Consider the following 19,535-nt stretch of genomic DNA (forward strand, 5'->3'; position numbering starts at 1 on the left):
CAGTAGAGTAAGTGCTTCCCTGGCAAGCACAAGGGTCTGAGTTCAATCCCCGGTTCCGTAAAAAAAAAAAGAAAATTAAAAAATAAAAACAAAAACATGTAGTTAAAAAAAGACAAAGTAAATATAAGTTAATATGATGAAGGCCAATAAAAAAGAGAATTTTACTGTATGTTAGACTTTCCTAGACAAATCCCAACTCTCAAAGAGAAAAAAAACTACTTATTTAATGTAACAGGTAATATCACTTCCTGTAGGATTGATCCCCCCGCCCCTGCCTTTTGGTGGCCAGCTCAGTCCTTCCTGGGGGTGGGGCTGGTGCAGCATGCAGTGCCAGCAATTGAACCACCATCCCTGCACTTACCTAACAGGCACTTTAGACAGCTGAGCTAGCTGGCCAGTCCTAGCATCTCTTTTAATTGGCTTACACAGAATTAATCGCTTCCCCATTGATTCTGATATATTTGCTGGTCTACTTATTCTATCCAGTATTAAGAGTGAACTGACTTGATTTATAAGCCTGACAATTTGGAGCTATGTTGCAGTCTTTTTTGTATCACACAGTGTCTAACTCTGCTATTTGAGACAGCCATGACACAATGAAAAAGCACACCAGCATCTGAATCTCAAGGATGAAGACTCAGTTCTAATTATGGGTTTTGTTTGTTTGTTTGTTTTGTTTTTGTGGTGCCAAGGATCAAACTCAGGACCTTGCATTTGCCAGGCAGTGCTTATGCCACTGAGCTATTATCCCTAGCCCTGTTAAAAAAAATTAACTGTGAGTATTCTCACAAATTTCCTTTAAAAATGAATGAGGAAATATGCAAGAACATGATCTTTATAGTTTGGGCCAATACATTTAATTATTATCAGAGCAAGATATTTTAAATAAAACCATTATTTTCATATTAGCTTCCCTTGAGACTTGTCACAAAGCATGATATATTTTGAATGCTAAAGTATCATTCTTGACAAAATATAGAAAATAAAACAAATTCATTGATTTGTCACCTTTCTTGTGGCCTAACTACCTGTCAATATAAATATGAGAAATGATTACTCAATCTCCTCTGCCCTTCTTGTCTGCATAGGTATACCCTAAAACCAAGACAATAATTCTCTTTGTTAAATAATACAGGGAAACCAAGAATATATATTTTTCACCAAAGTGATGACCAAAAATTTCTGGTTAAGTTAGCTATTATTTAGTAATTATAATATGTGCCACATATTACACAAAATGTCTTATCATATCAATATAATCTTCACAATAATCGTATGAAGCGGGAACACATTAATATTGCCATTTTACACACGAGTAAACAGAAGTCAGTAAATTATCCAAAGTTAATAGTAATTATCTGTATGACTTAAGATTTAATCAGAATCGCACGATTCTTCAGCTTCAGCTTTTATCCACAACTATATATTAAAATGTGTCTTGAGTTGGGGGAATTTATTTTCTTAAATTTGGAAAGAACTTCTGAAATTCTTGATATTCATACTTTAAATGTTTATTTTGAAAAACATAAAAACATAACTACTGAATTTCAGACAGAAGAATCAGCAGGTACAAAGAGCATTAAACAAGCAGCCAAGGATGAGTGTGGCTACAGTAGAGAGGATGGAGAAGAGTAGAGGACGAAGTCACCCAGTCAGCAAATCATATTGTAAAAGGACAAAAGAGTGCTGGCTTTCCTTGAATGCAGCATCAATCAGTTAGAGGGCTCTGAATAAAAATGTGATGTCATCTAGCTTGAAATATTGTAAAGGATCATTCTAGCTATTATGAAGAAAACAAACAGAGGAAAGATGACAGCTATTCTTAAGAGGTAGCTGCAGTAAGTCTAGTGAAAAACAAGTGTCGAGGATCAAGAAGAAATAAAGATAATGAAAAATAGTTAAGATATTGGCCATATTTTGGAGGTTAAGCCAAGAAAAATCTTAAGGAGTCTTTTGGATATTTATAAAATAAATTATAATGAAGAAGGTTCAAGCCATAAGTAAGCCATCACAAAACCTGAAGTTAACATATCCTTAAATAGCCAAATCTTTAAGATGAAGTAGCAAAGCTAATGAATCTTTTTCCATGCCCTAAATAAGACTATGAAAATGCCACTGAATGTAATCCTATGATCATTTTATGAGATACAAAACCTTTAGCAGCAGTGACATTAAAATTACTGCAGACATGAAGAAAATCATTAAAGGTACAAATAATTCAAATCTATTTTATACTACAAAACCATACAATGGTAATTTAATACACCATTAACTTTCCTCATACAAGAGTACTACACATAAAAAGAAATATTTCTATATCTATCATGTGGTAATCTCTACAATAGACTAAATTTAAAAAGTGAACTGGAGAAAGTATGATAGTCTATCACTTACAGTAAAAGGGGAGGATTACGTGGGGGGAGGGTTTGAGATAAGGCCCTGTCACGTAATTTAGGCTGGTCTTTCAACATGTATACCTGTAGAGTATAGGAGGAAATAAAGGACAGAACAGTTACTGATAGAGGAAAGTGGTATTTTACACAAATTATAAAACAAACTTAAATTTTAAACTCTTAAAAATAAAATTAAACAATAAATCCAATTGCATGTCTATGTTGCAGTAAGCCAACAGAAAAAAAAAAAAAACTATTTCAAGTGAAGCAAATTCAATGCATAAAATGATATGATAGCATTACAAGTAGAATATAAAAAGATGAAAAGTGCCAGAAACAAAAAAAAAGCCAAAACAAAAACTGCAAATTGCTTAGAGTAATCGTATTGCTACTAATGGTATTAAATTCAGTCTATGTACATGTAATTTATGATGAAGTAAGTTAATAATTATGTACTGTTTTAATTTTATATTCCTGGTAATAAAATGAGGGAGAGAAGATAGTGATAAAAGATAAAAAAAAGGCTAAAGTAAATTAAGTTGGTGATGATTTTGAGTAATGCCTAATCCAGTGGCGATGAACATTCTTAGCATCCATCCCAAACAATGGCACTTCTTGGAGAATTGTGGAATCCAAAAAAATAGGCAGAAGATAAAAAAGATGTGTGTAGAATATCTTAACTCACTAGGCAGCCCAGCTGGCTTCAAACGTGAGGGGATCTTTCCTGCCTCAGCCTCCTGAGTGCTGGGATTACAGGCATGTGCCACCAGCCCAGACCAAAAATAAGGACACTTTTAAAAACTACTTTATTTGGTCCTGTTCAAAGGACTTGGACATTAACTCAAAGAGATTTCAATGACCAAAGATTGTAAATTCGCTAACCAACATGAGCTCCTAATGTTACTAAACTACATATAATTATTCCCCATTGAAAGTAGCAAGCCAACTCTATTTTAAGAATAGTACAGCATATAAAGGGAAGAAATAAAGACTTCAGCCTGTCTTGCCATTAAAAATTGTATTATGCATATTAACCAAATAGTAGAATATGAGTTTATTTTTTGAAAAAGAAAAAACAAAATGCTGCCTTGTATCAAAATTTTGGTTTTAAGTGTTTAGTACATAGTAGTTTTAAATTTACACTTTAATTTATTGTTTTATATCTACACCTAATTGATGATTATATTCTAGAATGATAAAATAAACACAGTATTAGATACTAGAACAATAAACTATTGTTTATTGAAGACAAATGATTATTTGACCCTAATCATTTTTCTTTTCTGGTATAGGTTTTGTACCCTGATGTGAAATGACTGGGACTAGTAGTGTTTCTGGTATTGAATTCTGGAACAGGTGTTATGACTTTACCAGTTGAGCATCTTGAATACAAAATTCCAAAATTTAAAAATCCTTCAAAACCCAAAACTAAGTTTCATGTTGGCAATCAGAAAGTTTTGAATTTTGGAGCATTTCAGATTAGGGCTGTACAACCTGTATGCCCAGAGTCATACTATTTAATTTTATCTTTGATCCAAAGACAAAAACACCGATAGTATAATATTTAGGGAAGACTATACCTTGATGTGGTAGTGACAATTTTATACTGTCAATACTAGTTTGCTAGAGCTACCACAACAAAATATCACAGAATGGGTGGCCTAAACAACAAAAATTCATTTTCTCACAATTCTGAAACACAGAAGTTTCAGATTAAGGCATCACTAGGCGTGGTTTCTTCAGAAGCTTATCTCCTGGGCTGCCTCCTGTTTCATCTCATCCTTTCCATACAAAGAGCCCTCGTGTTTTTTGTTTCCAAAAATCTTCTTATACAGATGGACACCAGTCAGATTGGATTACAGACCACCTGCTTCATTTCAATTTATTTATTTATTTTTCACTGTATTTGGTACAGGGTCTCACTATGCAGCTGAACTCACAGTGACCTTCCTGTTTTCAGCCTTCCCAGCTCTGGGATTACAGATGTGCACCACCACGCCCAGACTCCATGGCTTGCACAGCGCACCCGGGGGCAGGGCTGATGAGGCTTGTGGTGTTGGGGATGAACCAGTGGTCCCTGCACTTGCCTAAGAAGGTGCTTAGTCCACTGAGCTATCACGCCAGCCCTCATTTTAATTTAATCATGTCCTTAGAGAAACTAAATCATACTCAAACATAGACCTTATACTGTACGTGTGTCATACCAAAATACAGTCAGGCTGCTAGATACTGAGGTTTAGGGTTTTAACATATGATAGTATTCAACCCGTAGCCTGCTAATTCAACACACAATAGGGACAAAATGATGTTAATTCAATACATTTCAGTACATGACCTGACAAAACAGATGCATAAACATTAACTGCATGACTTTAAGAAGGTTAAAAGTAATAATTAATAGCTCCAAGAATTAAAAAATCAAGACATTTATTTTAAAAAATGCACATGTTAAGTACAAATTCCAACTCCTCCAAACTAATCTCATTTATTTGTCCTCCATTCCATTTTAGAAAGGGACATCATTTAAAAACTTTTTTTTCTTTAGATTTCAACACATTTCTAATTGTTTTTGTAGAAGCAGAAAGGGCTTGATGGTAATTATTTTGGTGAGAAGTAAAGAATAACTTAGCCAGAATTTAAAGTGCTATCATTCACCTATATATTTCTCTTCTGTTGGTTTACAAAGAGACATAAATTGTCTCACATCTAGGGACAAAACAGTAACCTTCAATTCTGTTTCACTATCTCCAACAGAGGTAAAATTTTTTGAATTCAATATATTCTAACCATCTGCAAATCCTCAAAGTAAATGAATCTGCAATAAACAGGAATGCAATGGCACAAGACCATGTTCACTGGGCAGCTCTGTGGTCACCCTGGCTTCTAGCTATCTCCCTCAGAGATGTGCAGTCAAGGTGCCCAGCAAATAGCGCTTGCCAGGGTCTGTGGGAGAGGGAATGCTGTGGTGGCCCCGTGGGCAGGATGAGTAAGCTCGGCTTGCAGCTGCCCATCACTTTTGGCAGGGGACACTGCCAGAGCGGTGCTCAGCATCAGCTGAGGACCATGACCTCCTTAACCAGGTAAAAAGCCTTGGCAACTATTTTACTTTACAAATGTTGCCACAAAAAAGATAACTGAATCAGATGATGAAGTAACTCACAGAAAGAAAAATAATTGACATCCTTGATAGGCAATTATAAGAGACTGCCAGAGCAGCACAAAAAATTTTTGAGGAACAATATACAAAAGAAGTCTGAAGCAACTGTGTCCCTGTGGATTGGCAGAAATGATAAAGAAACAATTCAACAACAAATCTTGGCCTTATTAGCTGACAAGAATTTCCCTCCAGTACATAGTTTCCCTGACTTCTATCAGATGTTCCCCATGGCCCTGCTCACACTGCGAGGAGGAGCCACAGAAGATGCACTTTGTCCTGGTTCCCAAACTTGGGAAGGAAGAAGTGCTGTGGAGGAACTACTTTTATTGTGTCTCTCTGCTCAAGCAGTCAGTCCAGCTCGTGGCCCTGGCCATCCAGCCTCAGGGCAGGAGGAGAAAAACAACGCCCAAGGGAAGGATTTGTCTCTTACAGGTACATTCCAAGGAAGAGTCATCACTCAGGAAGGAGAAAAAGAACTGCTGTGAAAATATTCTTAGCTTAGAGATACCAATGAGTTTGTCATCTCCTACGTACCATAACGAATGAAGACATCATAACACAAAATGATGCTTTATCTGCAGAGGAAATTTTTACTTTTATCATTGCCTTCCACATGACCCAGCTCTCATGTCACCCTCAAGCTTTTCTTCCCTGTCTTTTAGTACTGTGTTCCTGTCCCCTCTCCCATCCTCCTTTGTACATCTCTTTTCTTTAAATATTTTTATTAGTACATGTCTGATGCTCATAATTCTTTTCATTCCTCTTCCTCCATCTATTCATCCCTTGCCCTCCCCCCCTTTTGGGTCCTCTCTCCCTGTTCTATCTTTTATTTTCCTCTTTATGTTTTTGGGTTTCTCATGTAAGAGAAACCAGGTGGTATTTTGGCTTATGTATCTGATTTGTTTCATTTTATATTATGACCTAAGGATACATTCATATTTTTTTTTTTACAAATGATTCAATTTTATCCTTTATGGAAGAATATCATGTATAAACACATTTCTTGCCCTTTCCCATGTGGTCATTTTATACTTTCTGTCCTCTGCCCTGACTCACACTTTCCTTCTGTTCCCTTCACTCTAGTTGCTTCTTTGGTGTGCATGGAAGTAACTTAACCATCCAGTTTTGAGTTGGGCACTGCTTGGTTAAACAGTGGAGTCTTTGTTCTTCTTGTTTTTTTCTTTTGGCAGAACTGGGAATTGAACTCAGGCCCTTGCGCTTATTCTACTGAGCCATATCCCCAGCCCCGAGTCTTTCTTATTGACACATTGTCACTGTTTGTGGGGGACACTGGTTTAGCATATTACTACAAATTAAAATAACGTATTTTGTGTTGGATTAATTCTAATGGGGACTTCTTGTGTATAGGTAGGTACTAAGTGGTCCTTTATCCTACAAGTGGCATCACTAAATTCATGAAATCCTAGATGATTAAGCAACAGTGTATCCCAAGGAATACGTGTACAGATTACCAGCAAATGCTCTGAAACTGCATCTAGCATCAGGGAAACATAATAAAGCTGCTGTACACGATTAAAAAAAAAATACTATTTTGTTTATAAAGCACTTAAAAAGAATGTAGTGATATGTTATTGAAGAAGAATCAGACTAGAACATCAAGAACGCTTCCTAGAAGAAGTAACACTAAAGCAAGGTACCATGAGAACCTGGTAAGAGCTACAGAAGTAATGCAAGAGGTAAATAAACCACTGTGAGGTGGTAGGGAATGCTGTACAGCTAAAAGCATTCCAGTATTGACAGAACTAAAATAGTGAAATACAATGCAATGTGAGAAATGAGTTAAGAATCTTAAATCATACACTCTACATACCTTGGCCAGCAGAACAAAAGCTAAAATGGCAGGATCAGGATTTGCAACCAATTCCAGAATACTTCACTTAGCAAAGTGACCACCTGCCCTATTTTCCTTAGATCTTACCTAATTCATGATCATTGTCTCTATTTACAATCATTACCCCTATGAAATTCTCAGATCTGGGAATATCTTACCCTATTTCTTAAGCTATTATGAAACATTTTTTTAATCCAAGAAAAATAGGGTTTCATGAACTACTCTTATGCATTAGTGAAATTAATTGCTGAAAGAGAATAATGCTGATAAAAATTACAAAATTTGATGGGACTATCATCACATTAACATGTAACTCAGTATATACTAAACTCTTTTGCAAAAATACTGTAATTTTTTATAATTAATTTTTTATTATTTTATTTATTTATTTATTTATTTATTTATTTATTTTTTTGGTGGAACCGGGAATTGAACTCAGGCCCTTGCGCTTGCCAGGGAAGCGCTTATTCCACTGAGCTATCTCCCCGGCCCCAATACTGTAATTTTTAAAAAGACCTCAGAAATATCAGAAAGGAAAACTTACTATACTTCTAATTTTACTATGATTCAAAGAAACCACAAACGTAAACATTTTATATATTCCAGAGTCAAAATTCAAACTGTTATGCTGACAAGGATCTACTCACCATTAGCCAAAATAGGTCACTTTTGTTTGCCTAAGTCCTATGAAACATACACCACTATCTTTCCTTCAAAAAATTAAGTACAATACTGATCATAATAACTGTTTATCCTTTCTCATAAACTTACTCGCATGTAAAAAGGCAAACATGGCAGTCATTTGCTTTTCCTAGCTAAGAAATGAAGCTGAGGCAAGTCCCTTACAGGGAATTGTGCACCATCAGGGCTTTCTGGGGAAGATGTCCCTCCTCAATATAGACAGTATATTTTCTGCATTTGACCTATTTTAAACTTTGTCCTTGCATGGAAATGTGCAAAAACACAATTCTGGAGCTCTGTCGATCATTTTACTACCAATAAGGGACACAGCTAAGAGTAAAGTCTGTATCTGGGAAATTCAGAGGAAAAACAGAAAGATCGCAGGTCCTTGTTACACCTCTGAGCAGCTTAAGCAACCTGAATGTCCTTCCTCTAAACTATACATTTTCTGATAAAACAAATGTCTTTATTCTTTAGGCTATTTAAAATTGGATATTTTGTGCCAAGTTTCACAAACACCCTGCATATATATACCTTAACTGCCAACTGAATCAAGGCTAACAGTTAAAAGGGTCACTAAACAGCAGATTCACCTAGATTAGAGGTGATCTAAGAACCAACCCCTATACATTTGGGTCAAAGGGCTACTACAAACATTACCAATGTAATACCCACAGTGATCAGCTGATCAGGCATTTACTGGAATAGAATGGACACCTCAGCCATGGCTTTCTTGCCTATGCTTCTGTATGCAAATAATGTCTTAAAAACTTGACATTACGCTTTTATAAAATTTGGTGCTTTCACTGATTTATACTCCTACCAATTGTCCTAGGAATTTTAATAGAATTCTACTAAAAGTTTTGGGGTAAAGCTGGCTCACTGTAATACCACATGGAGTAGAACCTGCTTCATTCCCACTATTGGCTTTCTCATGTTCTTGGAAATGCTATAAATTAATTTCCTAATTTTATTAGACACAAAAATTGAGTAAATATCTTGTGTTGCTTGAGAATGTACTGGAAGGCCTCACTCACCCTCAATAAGCCTATGAAAGTATCTCTTATCAATATCTAAGAGACTTTCCCAAAGGAACCTAAAGAAATAAAAATTTCTTCTCAAAGATAAATATGGGTGATAAGATAGGATTTTCGTACTAAGAGTGTATAGTCATAGAGTACCTACTAAGAATGTGTAAGGCCCTGGGTTTGAACTCGAGTACCACAAAAATCAATCAATACAATGTATAATTGCATAAACAAATCTCAAAAAAAGTAAAAGAAAAAATTAAATACCTGAAAAGAATCTGAGTCTTCATTTTCTCAGGTGATAAAAAGATAATGGTCAAAATTAATACATATAAGGGGCCGGGGAGATGGCTGAGTGGAATAAGCGCTTCCCTGGCAAGTGCAAGGACCTAAGTTCAATCCCTGGTTCCACATACACACACATACAAAAAAAAAACCCCTAATACATACTATTTTACACTATATTTGATAAAGATTACCTCAGTTAACTTCAATTTTAGGAAATATTCATGTTATAGCGAAGTCTATTTAAATTTAGAAAAATCAAGTCATTTGTCAAGGCCACACTGCTCAATAACGCTACAAGGATTGACAATTCACATTACTTGACTAAAAGCCTAAGTACCTACCTAGTCTTTTAAGTATAGGTGAAGATAATGTGCAATTAAATATCTATTATTTTTCTATGAAAAAGAGATTGAAAACCTCCATTGAGTAAGTCAGTGATTCAGTTGCTGGAACACCAACCACACCTTCACAACTCGAAGAAGAGTTTTAATTTGTTTCATGGCCTTGAGTACTCACGCTGGCTCCAAGCAGAAATATATCACAGTGGAAGCACATTAGAGGGCAAAGCTGCTCAGTTCAAAGCAACCAGCAAGTACAGCAAATAATCAAGGCCAGACGAAGGCTGGGGACTTCTTATCCTATCGTTTGCCACACCTCCACAACCCACTTAAGTAAGACACACATAGAAGCATGCTTTATTAATATACCAGGCATTTTTTAATCCAATGAAGCTGACAAATCAGGATTAATCGTCTCACATCATGAAATGTACAAGGAGGAAAAAAAACTTAAGGACTATGGTGATAATTTTGAGTAGCCACTATTATTTTGCAAGGGCAAAGACTTCCTCAGCTTAAATATACAGAAATCAAGGCTCACATAAAGGAAATTATTACAAGATGCAGTGCAGTATCAGAGTCAGTAATACAACTCAACTTACTCGCACTTCTGACTTCCAGGCCAGGGCCTTTTCATTTCCCTCTGTACTGTTTTCCCTTAAAGTAGCGTATCTTATCTCAATGTAGGCAGAGAAAGAAAGCAAAATGTAAAGAAAAATTACGAATGCTTACTAAGTGGGATTTATCACAGTTTCATGATCCGCAGTTTTACCTTCCAAAGTTGTGATTACCTATATTCAGTTGTGGTCCAAAAATATTAACATTAGTCTTAACACTTTAAAAGAGACCAAAGAACTTGTATTGCAGTATCATTTTATATTTCCTTTATTATATTAATACTATTAATTTCTTGTTGAGCCTAATTTATAAAATAAACTATCATAATGCATATAGGAAAAATCAGTGTGTGTATGTACATATGTATACAATACAATATTATCTGCTATTTCAGGTATTCACTGAGGAGCTCAGAATGTATTCCCTAGGGATAAGCAGAGAATAATACATGGAGTGGAACTCCAGTGTTCAGTATTTATTAGATGACAACCATTAATATCAACAAAGAGACAACAAAAACGCCTATGGTTTGTGTATATACAGTAACAAAAAATAAAATTAATGAAAAAATTTCAAGATAGCTGTACTTCCATGTTAAATTTTGAAGGATGAGGTTTTCTTGGAAAGTGGACACACAGTAATGGTAGTGTTGAGTGTACAATGACTATAACTAAATGTTCCATAAAACAAATTTTCAGAAAATAATCTTAAAACTAAAGAGACTAACTGTAGTATATATTACATTTTTCTACAGCAAAATGGCTCAACTAAAAATTCAACATTTTTTTTAAACAGATCCGGGGATTGAACTTAGACCCTTGCGCTTTCCAGGGAAGCGCTTATTCTACTGAGCCATCTTGCCAGCCCTCAACTAAAAATTACTACTGATTTCTCCTAACAATTCATGATTGTAGGACAGACTAGATTGCTAAATATTAACTCTGAATTTTTTGGACAATACTGTATCTGTATTCAAAAGAAAAAATGGTAATGGAGAATATTAATGTAAGACACCAAAAGCCAAAGAGTACGAAGATCTAGAACTGTAAAATTCAGTATTTGAACTCCCAATAACTACTTATTCGCTTTAGTAAGAACAATTTTCATTAATTAACGTAATACATGGATTCACTCAGTAATAATGATTTCATAAAATGGCATATCTTTTTTAGGATAAAGCTAAAACACAGAACTGGCTTACTCTGCAATATCGAGATATCCACAGGAAGCAGCTGCATGGAGTGGTATCCAGCCTTCATTATCAGGTTGATTAATATTTGCTCCATTTTCTACCAGAAACTTCACCATATCAACATTGTCATCAATGCAAGCCTGAAAACAAAATAGAAAGCATGACTGGAAAAAATTTGAATCATTACTCCAAATAAAACCTGCTTTACAGATGTGTAAAATATATTCTCAAAGAACATATATTCTCTATAAATCAATCTGTAACTCTTGATTTCCCAGCTGTCAAACAGGTCAGACCTACTCAATTGCTTACAAATACATACAAAAGTGTGCATATGACTATTTTCTTTATGGCAACTCTCTCTCTCTCTCTCTCTCTCTCTCTCTCTCTCTCTCTATATATATATATATATATATATCTCAAAATATTACAATTAAATACGAGTAATATCCTCTTTAGCAACTGTTCCAAAGTGTGATCTGCTGGACTTTTGGGGGGGATGGTGGCAGAATATCTTTTCAAGGCATTAAGAAGATTAAAACTATATTCAAAATGACACTAAGATGCTATTTCCCCCTTTTCACTTTGCTGACTTGTATACTTGACAATACAAAAAATGCACACACCTTAGCACAAATCAAGGCAGTGACAAAACTAAACAAACACTTCTATTAACAGTTACTGTACAGGGTACAATGCAGAAATTTTAAAAGCTATTTCCACTAATGAAAATTATGAGTTATCAAATCTTGACTGTTGAGAATATATCTTTTTAATATTATATGAAACATGGGAAGTGTACATTAAAGTAAATGACAGCTATCTTGAGGAAAAGCACTTATGCAACTGGGTTGCAATATTGAGCTGGATACTTTCTATAGAATATTACTTTTATTTAAATGAATTATGGTGAGTGATTTTTTTGGCAGACATTTTCTTGAAAGTAAACTTAATAAGTCTGTTGTGTCAAAAAAAAGTAACTAACATCAATATACAACATGCAAATAACAGCTGTTAGCAATGAGAAATTCAAGCTTTCAATTGGAAATGAATTAGTCATTTAAGAAATCTTAAACTAATAAAAATTAAATAAAATAAAAAGTTTAATTTCACAGTTTTAACATAACACAAAGCTCATCTGGGAGCTTCAATAATTTTTAAGAGTATAATAAACAGATCCTAAGATAAAAATATTTTTAGAGATATACTCCTATATTAAATAAAAATATAGGAGTATATTTTTAGGGAGAACGTTTATCAATATTTTGTGTCAGATAATGACAAGTACTTTATCAATTTTATAAATTATTGTCCTCACAAAAACCCCTAACTTCTCATTGTTCTCGATAGTTGTTCCTAAGGTCACTAAATTCTAGGCAAAAAAGCTCCTTTCTATTCCTTGACCAGTTATCTGAGGCCTTTGTCCTTGTTTTCCCTGGCAGGAATACTCTGTCCCAGAGGTAGGAATGCTAATTAGCTTTTCATCACACAAGTCTTAATGTTTCTTTCTCAGAAAAGGCTCTTTTTGACATCATTTAAAAGTAATTTTTATTAATTTACCAATAATATCAATACCCATAATTATCTTATTTGTATTTATTTTTATTTCAAGCAGAATGTAAACTCTACAGAGAAGGAACTTTTGTCTTATACACTTATAATCCAAATCAAACCTAGCGGGCCTGTCATACCAGAAAAATATCTATAAAACTATATTTTTCAAATGTATTTTGACTATTCTTACATAAGTAGTATATTTTATCAAGTAGCTTGACTTTCTTGCTTTTTTTTTTTTTTTTTTTGCGGAACTGGGGATTGAACTCAGATCCTTGTGCTTGCCAGGGAAGTGCTTATTCTACTGAGCCATCTCCCTGGCCCTGTTCTTTACATTTATCAGCTTTTGGGTCTTAACTCATTTTCATTCACAACAATGAATGAAATGCCTGTGCTGCAAGAACAAGCATGCACAAATTCTTCCCATCCTTCAAGGTTTATCCTGCAATATAACCTTATCCAATAAGCTGTGCATCCAACTAGAATATCTGTAATTGGCATATTCTGGCATGTCACAGTGGCCAATATTTTCCACTATATTATGACTATTTACATCTAAACATATTTGTATCTTTAGTGGTGCAGTCATGGCTGCCTCAATGTCCTAAGTAAAAAAAAAAATAAAAAAAAATACTTTTTTGGGTTATTTTGACTTTGGAGAACAGTGAGAAGATTCATGATGCCATCCCCACTGACTAAGGTGGATGAGAACACACCATAACATTTTGACAAACTTGTCTTTCTGCTGTATAGCACTCAGCAGCAACGTTCACCATATATTCTTTAAAATCATACCTCATAAAAATACAAAACATGCCTTCCACAAGAGCTTCAGGAAGTGGCAAAAATGACAGGGTAAGTGTATATGAACCAATAGGGAGTATTTTGAGCAGAATTATTAGCAATGGGTCCTTCACTGTAATGCATTTTTAAACTTAAGTACTCAAATATATTTTGATCACCCCTTGTACATTATGGTTATTGATTTGTAAAACATACCTTTTAAGTACAGTTCTCTAAATAAAACTATTGTTAAGTGTATTACTTGATAAATACAATAAAAACACTTCACACTGTGAGATAGGTTGAATTTATTGATATATACTCATTTTATTCCTGAGAGGCTTGATCATTATAATACAGTCCTTCAGCAGATAACATCCCCATTTATTCTCAGAACCCCTGCCTAAGAATCTGAGGGCTGTGTCATGCACGAAGTATGTAATTTGGGGAAGCTGGATGAAATCTACTCATGGAGTCAGTTTGTTCCCTTTCTAATTGATACAAAAATCTTCATTTCGTCAGACGGCCAAGTGACTTTTCTTCTAATTTGGGTTAAAGGGAGTAAATAAACTTGATCAGCAATATTTATTTTTTTAAATCTATAGGACCATGAGCTCACAGCTATCTCCTTTGAATTTTTACAAAGGTTGTTCTAATATAATTAATAGATATTTATACTCTCTTAATTTCCAAGAGATCTTTGTTGGAAAAGTATGCTGCTCATTTTAATGTACTTAGAAAAATCAAGTTCATTAAGAATCCAGAAAGGTATTTTTAAGTAACTACAAGAAATAATAAAGATGTGTGTGTGTGTGAGTCATAAAAAAAAGTGGTCCTGGCAGATTTTGCTACATATACAACATTATTTGCATTTATCGATCTATCTATCTCTTTAAAAAAGGCTTAAAACTTATACTTTAACACCTGGCCAGTTTTTAAGCAGCAATTTTATGTTTCTGTTCAGGAAAAGAAACTATTTTCTTTCTGTGTGTGAAAATACAACATCAACAAAAATAGGAATGGTAGAAATAAAAAGCACAAGTGGTAGAGAAAACACAAAAGTCACAAAAGAATATTTTCAATTAGGAAGTGTGAAGCTGGCTGATCACATAAAATGAATTGGCACTGTAACAGAAGCAATGCATAAATGAGTTAGTTCTGCCTATATCTCCATTTTGCAAATGAAGTCTTTGCCTAAATGGCAGCTTTGTGCAAAAGCTTTGCTTGGCCACTATATATTAAAACTACAAACCTTCCACCATTTTCCCCACACTACTTATTACCATAACATACTACACACAGTATTTCTGCTTATTTATCTGTTTACTATCTATTTGCATGAAGGTCTGATAAGAACAATTCTTGGCACTGGACAAGTAAGTAACTTAATGATTTGGGGCTTTAGTACCTTTTCTTTCAAATGTAGAGAATACTGTATCATTAAAATTCCCTTTCATAGTAGGTGTGGTACCACATGCCTGTAACACCAGTACACAGGAGACTGAGGCATAAGGATCTGACTTAGAGGCCAGCTTAGGCTACTTAGCAAGTTCAAGGCCAGCCTAGACTAAATAGCTATTACCCTATGTCAAAAAACAACAAACAAACAAAATTTCCTTTCACTTTAAAAATATTATGTGTAAGGACCGGGGATATAGCTAAATAGAATAAGCACTTGCCTGGCAAGCACAGAGTCTTCAGTTTAATCCCCGATATTGCAAAAAAAACAACAACAAAAAGAAAACTTACGTGTAGGGCCAACAACATAGGACATAGCTCAGTGGAATAAAGGCCTGATTTGCAGGGACCACGGTTTGATCCCCGGTCCCCAGTGCTGGCCAGCCCTACCCCCAAGGTATGCTGAGCTGGCAACCCAGTCCCATTGGACATGGTGGCACACATCTATAACCCCAGCACTGAGGAGGCTGAAAATGGGAGGAACACTATGAATCCATGCTGTATAGTGAAACCCTGTATCAAATACATAAAATGAAAAAAAAAAAAATCTTACATGTCCATGATTCTTCTGTGCATGATTCTTTCTGCACTAACAAGTTTTAACTGTATGGCACAGTCTCTAAGTGCCAGAACATAACTGATACATAGGGGAAGATGAGAAATGAATATGTAAGCAGCATTACATATTGCTTGACAAAAGAACTTTTTGTTTTTACCAGAACACTAGTTAAAAACATGAAGTTTATGGACCGGGGAGATGGCTCAGTAGAATAAGCGCTTCCCTGGCAAGTGCAAGGGTCTGAGTTCAATCCTCGGTTCCACAAAAAAATAAAATTAAAAAAATAAAATAAAAAGATGAAGTTTAGAAGAGTTCTGAGAACCACAGCCACATAACAACAGAAATCTAATTCTATTACTGTATTAAGAAGTAGTTTACAAAAATGACATCTGATTTGATGCTGACTCAAAGTGATTTAATATAGTAGTAGACCTAGTTTTAAGAATAATTAATTTTCCTTAAGTCGCTGATTAAGTTTTATTTTTTTCTTAACCTTCTATTTCTCATACCTATCAAAATAATATCCTGATTTTTCTCAATATAAAATTTTACTCAATAAATATACAATAAATGTATGCAATACAAAAATGTGTATAAAAGAGATTATTTTTTAAAGAAAAATATAGAAGTAAGCAAAATATCTTTATAAAAGATTATCCTACATTCCACTCCATCAGTAACTGTGGCTAACTTCACTAATAGGGATAGGGAGAAAACATTTTAGAACTTCAAGACTATATTTAAAGAAATGCTATTCAATTTTTAGGCAGAGGGATGATATCATCATGTAAGTATTTCAAAATGATCACTACAAGCAATAGGAACACAGCAGAACCTAAAGAAAGGAGCCGGGGAGATAGCTCAGTAGAATAAGCCCTTGCCTGGCAAGTGCAAGGACCTGAGTTCAATCCCCGGATCCAAAACAGAAAAAAAGAACCTAAAGAAAGCACCAGCAGATATTCAGAATGCAATAATATTAAGAGAAACTTAAGAGAAATATGTGAGACTTAATGAGAGACTAAAGAGTTAAGAGGCAGAGGAAAAAAGCCATTCACAAATATACACAGATTCAAGGTGCAAACTGAAAAAAACAGGATGACTTTTGAGTGTGATGAATTTGTAGGTGTCTTGATATCTATCTAACATGTAGACTTGGAACTTTGAAAATGAATGGGGGTTAAAAATATCAACTTGTAAGCTGTCTGAACTGTGATAGTTAATTTAAAAAAATGAGACCTGGAATCACTCACGTACAGTGTGAAGTGATTATAAAACATTACATATGGCTAACTTATGATCAGTAGAGAGAAAGATCTAGGGATAGAGGGAAAGAAAGGGAAGTAAAGAGGATTAAGATACGATATAGGTACATATATGCGCTAACTCTCCATGGCGAATGTACTCACTATTTACCACAAAAATATACAGTACTAACAAAAAAAGAAGGCATGGGTGGCATTTTATTCAGTCAGTAAAGAACTAGAAACAGAAAATTCAAAAAACTAGTATTAGAGATGAATACATGATAATTCTATCAGGATGTAAGTACAATTACAGAGATGTACAGTTTATTGTGTGATCTTAGAAAAAAGTGAAGAGGAATGTGGGTAGTCAGGGAACATTTTCCTATAGTAGGCTCTACATCTGATGTTAAAGATGTAAAGCAGAGTATGGTAAAGATAAAAGTATGCAGGGTCCCGGCTAGTCTTACTTGCCATCTTATGAGTAATTCTTTGATGACGATAAAAGCTTTTTAGAAAAAATACTTTTAAGAAAAAAATCAATAAAAACAATGGTATAAAACTTCAAACTTTAAGGCTGAAGAAAGCAATAAGGTTAGCTCTCTAAAAAATTAATATATAAGAACAGCTATTCTCTAATAAATGTGGTAATGCTAATTTTGATTCTAAATATTTATGCTCTTAATGATATAAAGACTAGTAATACCTAAAGCAATTAATGTTAAATGGGTTTCTTTTGTTTATAAATGTAATGTTTTTGCGATGTTTTAATATAAATGCTAAAAGTGCTGCCATGAGCATACATTACATATGAATCTCAAATTCACAAATCAGCTGTTCAAACTGTTCTCCAGAACATTAAAAGTACACAGAAGAAACTGGTAAAGCATGCCCATAAAAATACTGTTGCTAAGAGAATCAAAAGCTAACACATGCAGCACATTAAGAGACACATGACTTGCTTACTTAAAATATTTGACTAAATTTGGTCGGTTTATTCAGCCATATAAGGAAACAGAATGAATCAAATACAGTTCTAAAATCTTATCATAGATTCTTTTTATTGAATGCATATCCAGAGTAATTATGAATAATAACTAGATGTGTGAAAACAATTTCATGATACCAGATAAGCAGCAATGCTAGCTTCAGCTGCAAACTCATTCAAGATACTAGTTTAGGTAGCTAAAACTTCTACTTTTATTATTCTACACATGTCTACAGGAAAAGTTGAGAAAACATGACAAAGAGTTGAATAAAAGGATTAAGCAATGCTCAAAATATGGCTTAAAGACAGGTATTTTGTGAAAAATATATAGCCTGAAAATTCATTGAGTTTCACTCCTATAACAGAGCAAAAAAAAATATGCTTAGCAATTATGTAATTTAACTGGGTAAAAATCACAATCATAAAATGAATACCATTTGAAATAAACTCTGACACTATTATACCTCTTTTCTTGAATGTGTTTTGTTAAAAATACATCTCCAGAGTCACACTGTCTGCAATTACCCAGTTCTGCCACTTGCTCCTTGGATATCTGTTATGGTTTAGATCTAGAATGTCTCCCAAAAACCTGATCTGATATGTTCATAAGTGGGGCTTGAGGAAAGTGATTATAGCTGACCTGCTATTAACACGTGGGGTCTGCTCAGAAGAGGTGGGAGTCACTGACTGTAATCTACAAGGGCATATTATCCTTCCCCACCTTCTCCCTGTACTCTTGCTTCCTGTCTACCATGACTAGAGCAGGTTTCCTCTGCCAAGTCCTTTCACCATGCCACTTCTGCCCTGGACCAAGCCAACTGTGTAGTATGGACTGAGTCCTCTAAAATCATGAACCAAAATAAACCTCTAAATTGTGGGTTTTAGGTGAAGCCAGTGAAGAAATGAGGAAGTGGTAAACAATCTATATTATAGTTTTCTATGAAAACTTAGGATAATAATCATACCCACCACCTCAAAAGCTTAGCATGAGAAGTAAATCAATTTACACAGCACAGCAGAACCTGTTAAATATAGTACCTATTACATTCATACAAAAACATAGTCTATGTGCTAAATCTTTTCTGCTTATTTTTCCTTTTTATTGTTCTCATCCAAGAATACATATTAATTCTTTGATAAATTAGATAAAAAATAAAAACAAAGTTAAATGATTGAGTGCGGTCAAATACTTCTTTTAGTAGTACCATGTCTGGTAAAAGACCCAACTATCAATGATTTCTCAGAAGGCAAATTTTAAAAGTGCCCTAAAAAACCATAGAGATTCCAAATCTCTTGCAAACTTTTGCAAACCCACAAATATGATACAAAAAAAAAAAAAAAAAGCAATGAAAAAGGCTTAGCTGTACATGTTATTACAGATGTAATTATAGGCAAGAATTAAAAT

At 34.4% G+C, this 19,535-nt stretch overlaps 1 protein-coding gene across 8 annotated transcripts in view; it reads right to left on the reverse strand.

Moving 5' to 3' along the window:
* The window catches only part of Ppp1r12a (protein phosphatase 1 regulatory subunit 12A), a 150,140-nt gene that overhangs the window by 84,101 nt on the left and 46,504 nt on the right, over window positions 1-19,535 (reverse strand). For all 8 annotated transcript variants that reach the window (XM_023716171.1, XM_023716169.1, XM_023716164.1 and 5 more), the window contains exon 2: window positions 11,557-11,687. In XM_023716171.1, the coding sequence (XP_023571939.1) occupies window positions 11,557-11,687 (131 nt within the window). The remainder of the gene's footprint in view (window positions 1-11,556; window positions 11,688-19,535) is intronic.

This window comes from Octodon degus, unplaced genomic scaffold, assembly GCF_000260255.1.
Source record: "Octodon degus isolate 3935 unplaced genomic scaffold, OctDeg1.0 scaffold00004, whole genome shotgun sequence".
Taxonomy (NCBI): Eukaryota; Metazoa; Chordata; class Mammalia; order Rodentia; family Octodontidae; genus Octodon; species Octodon degus.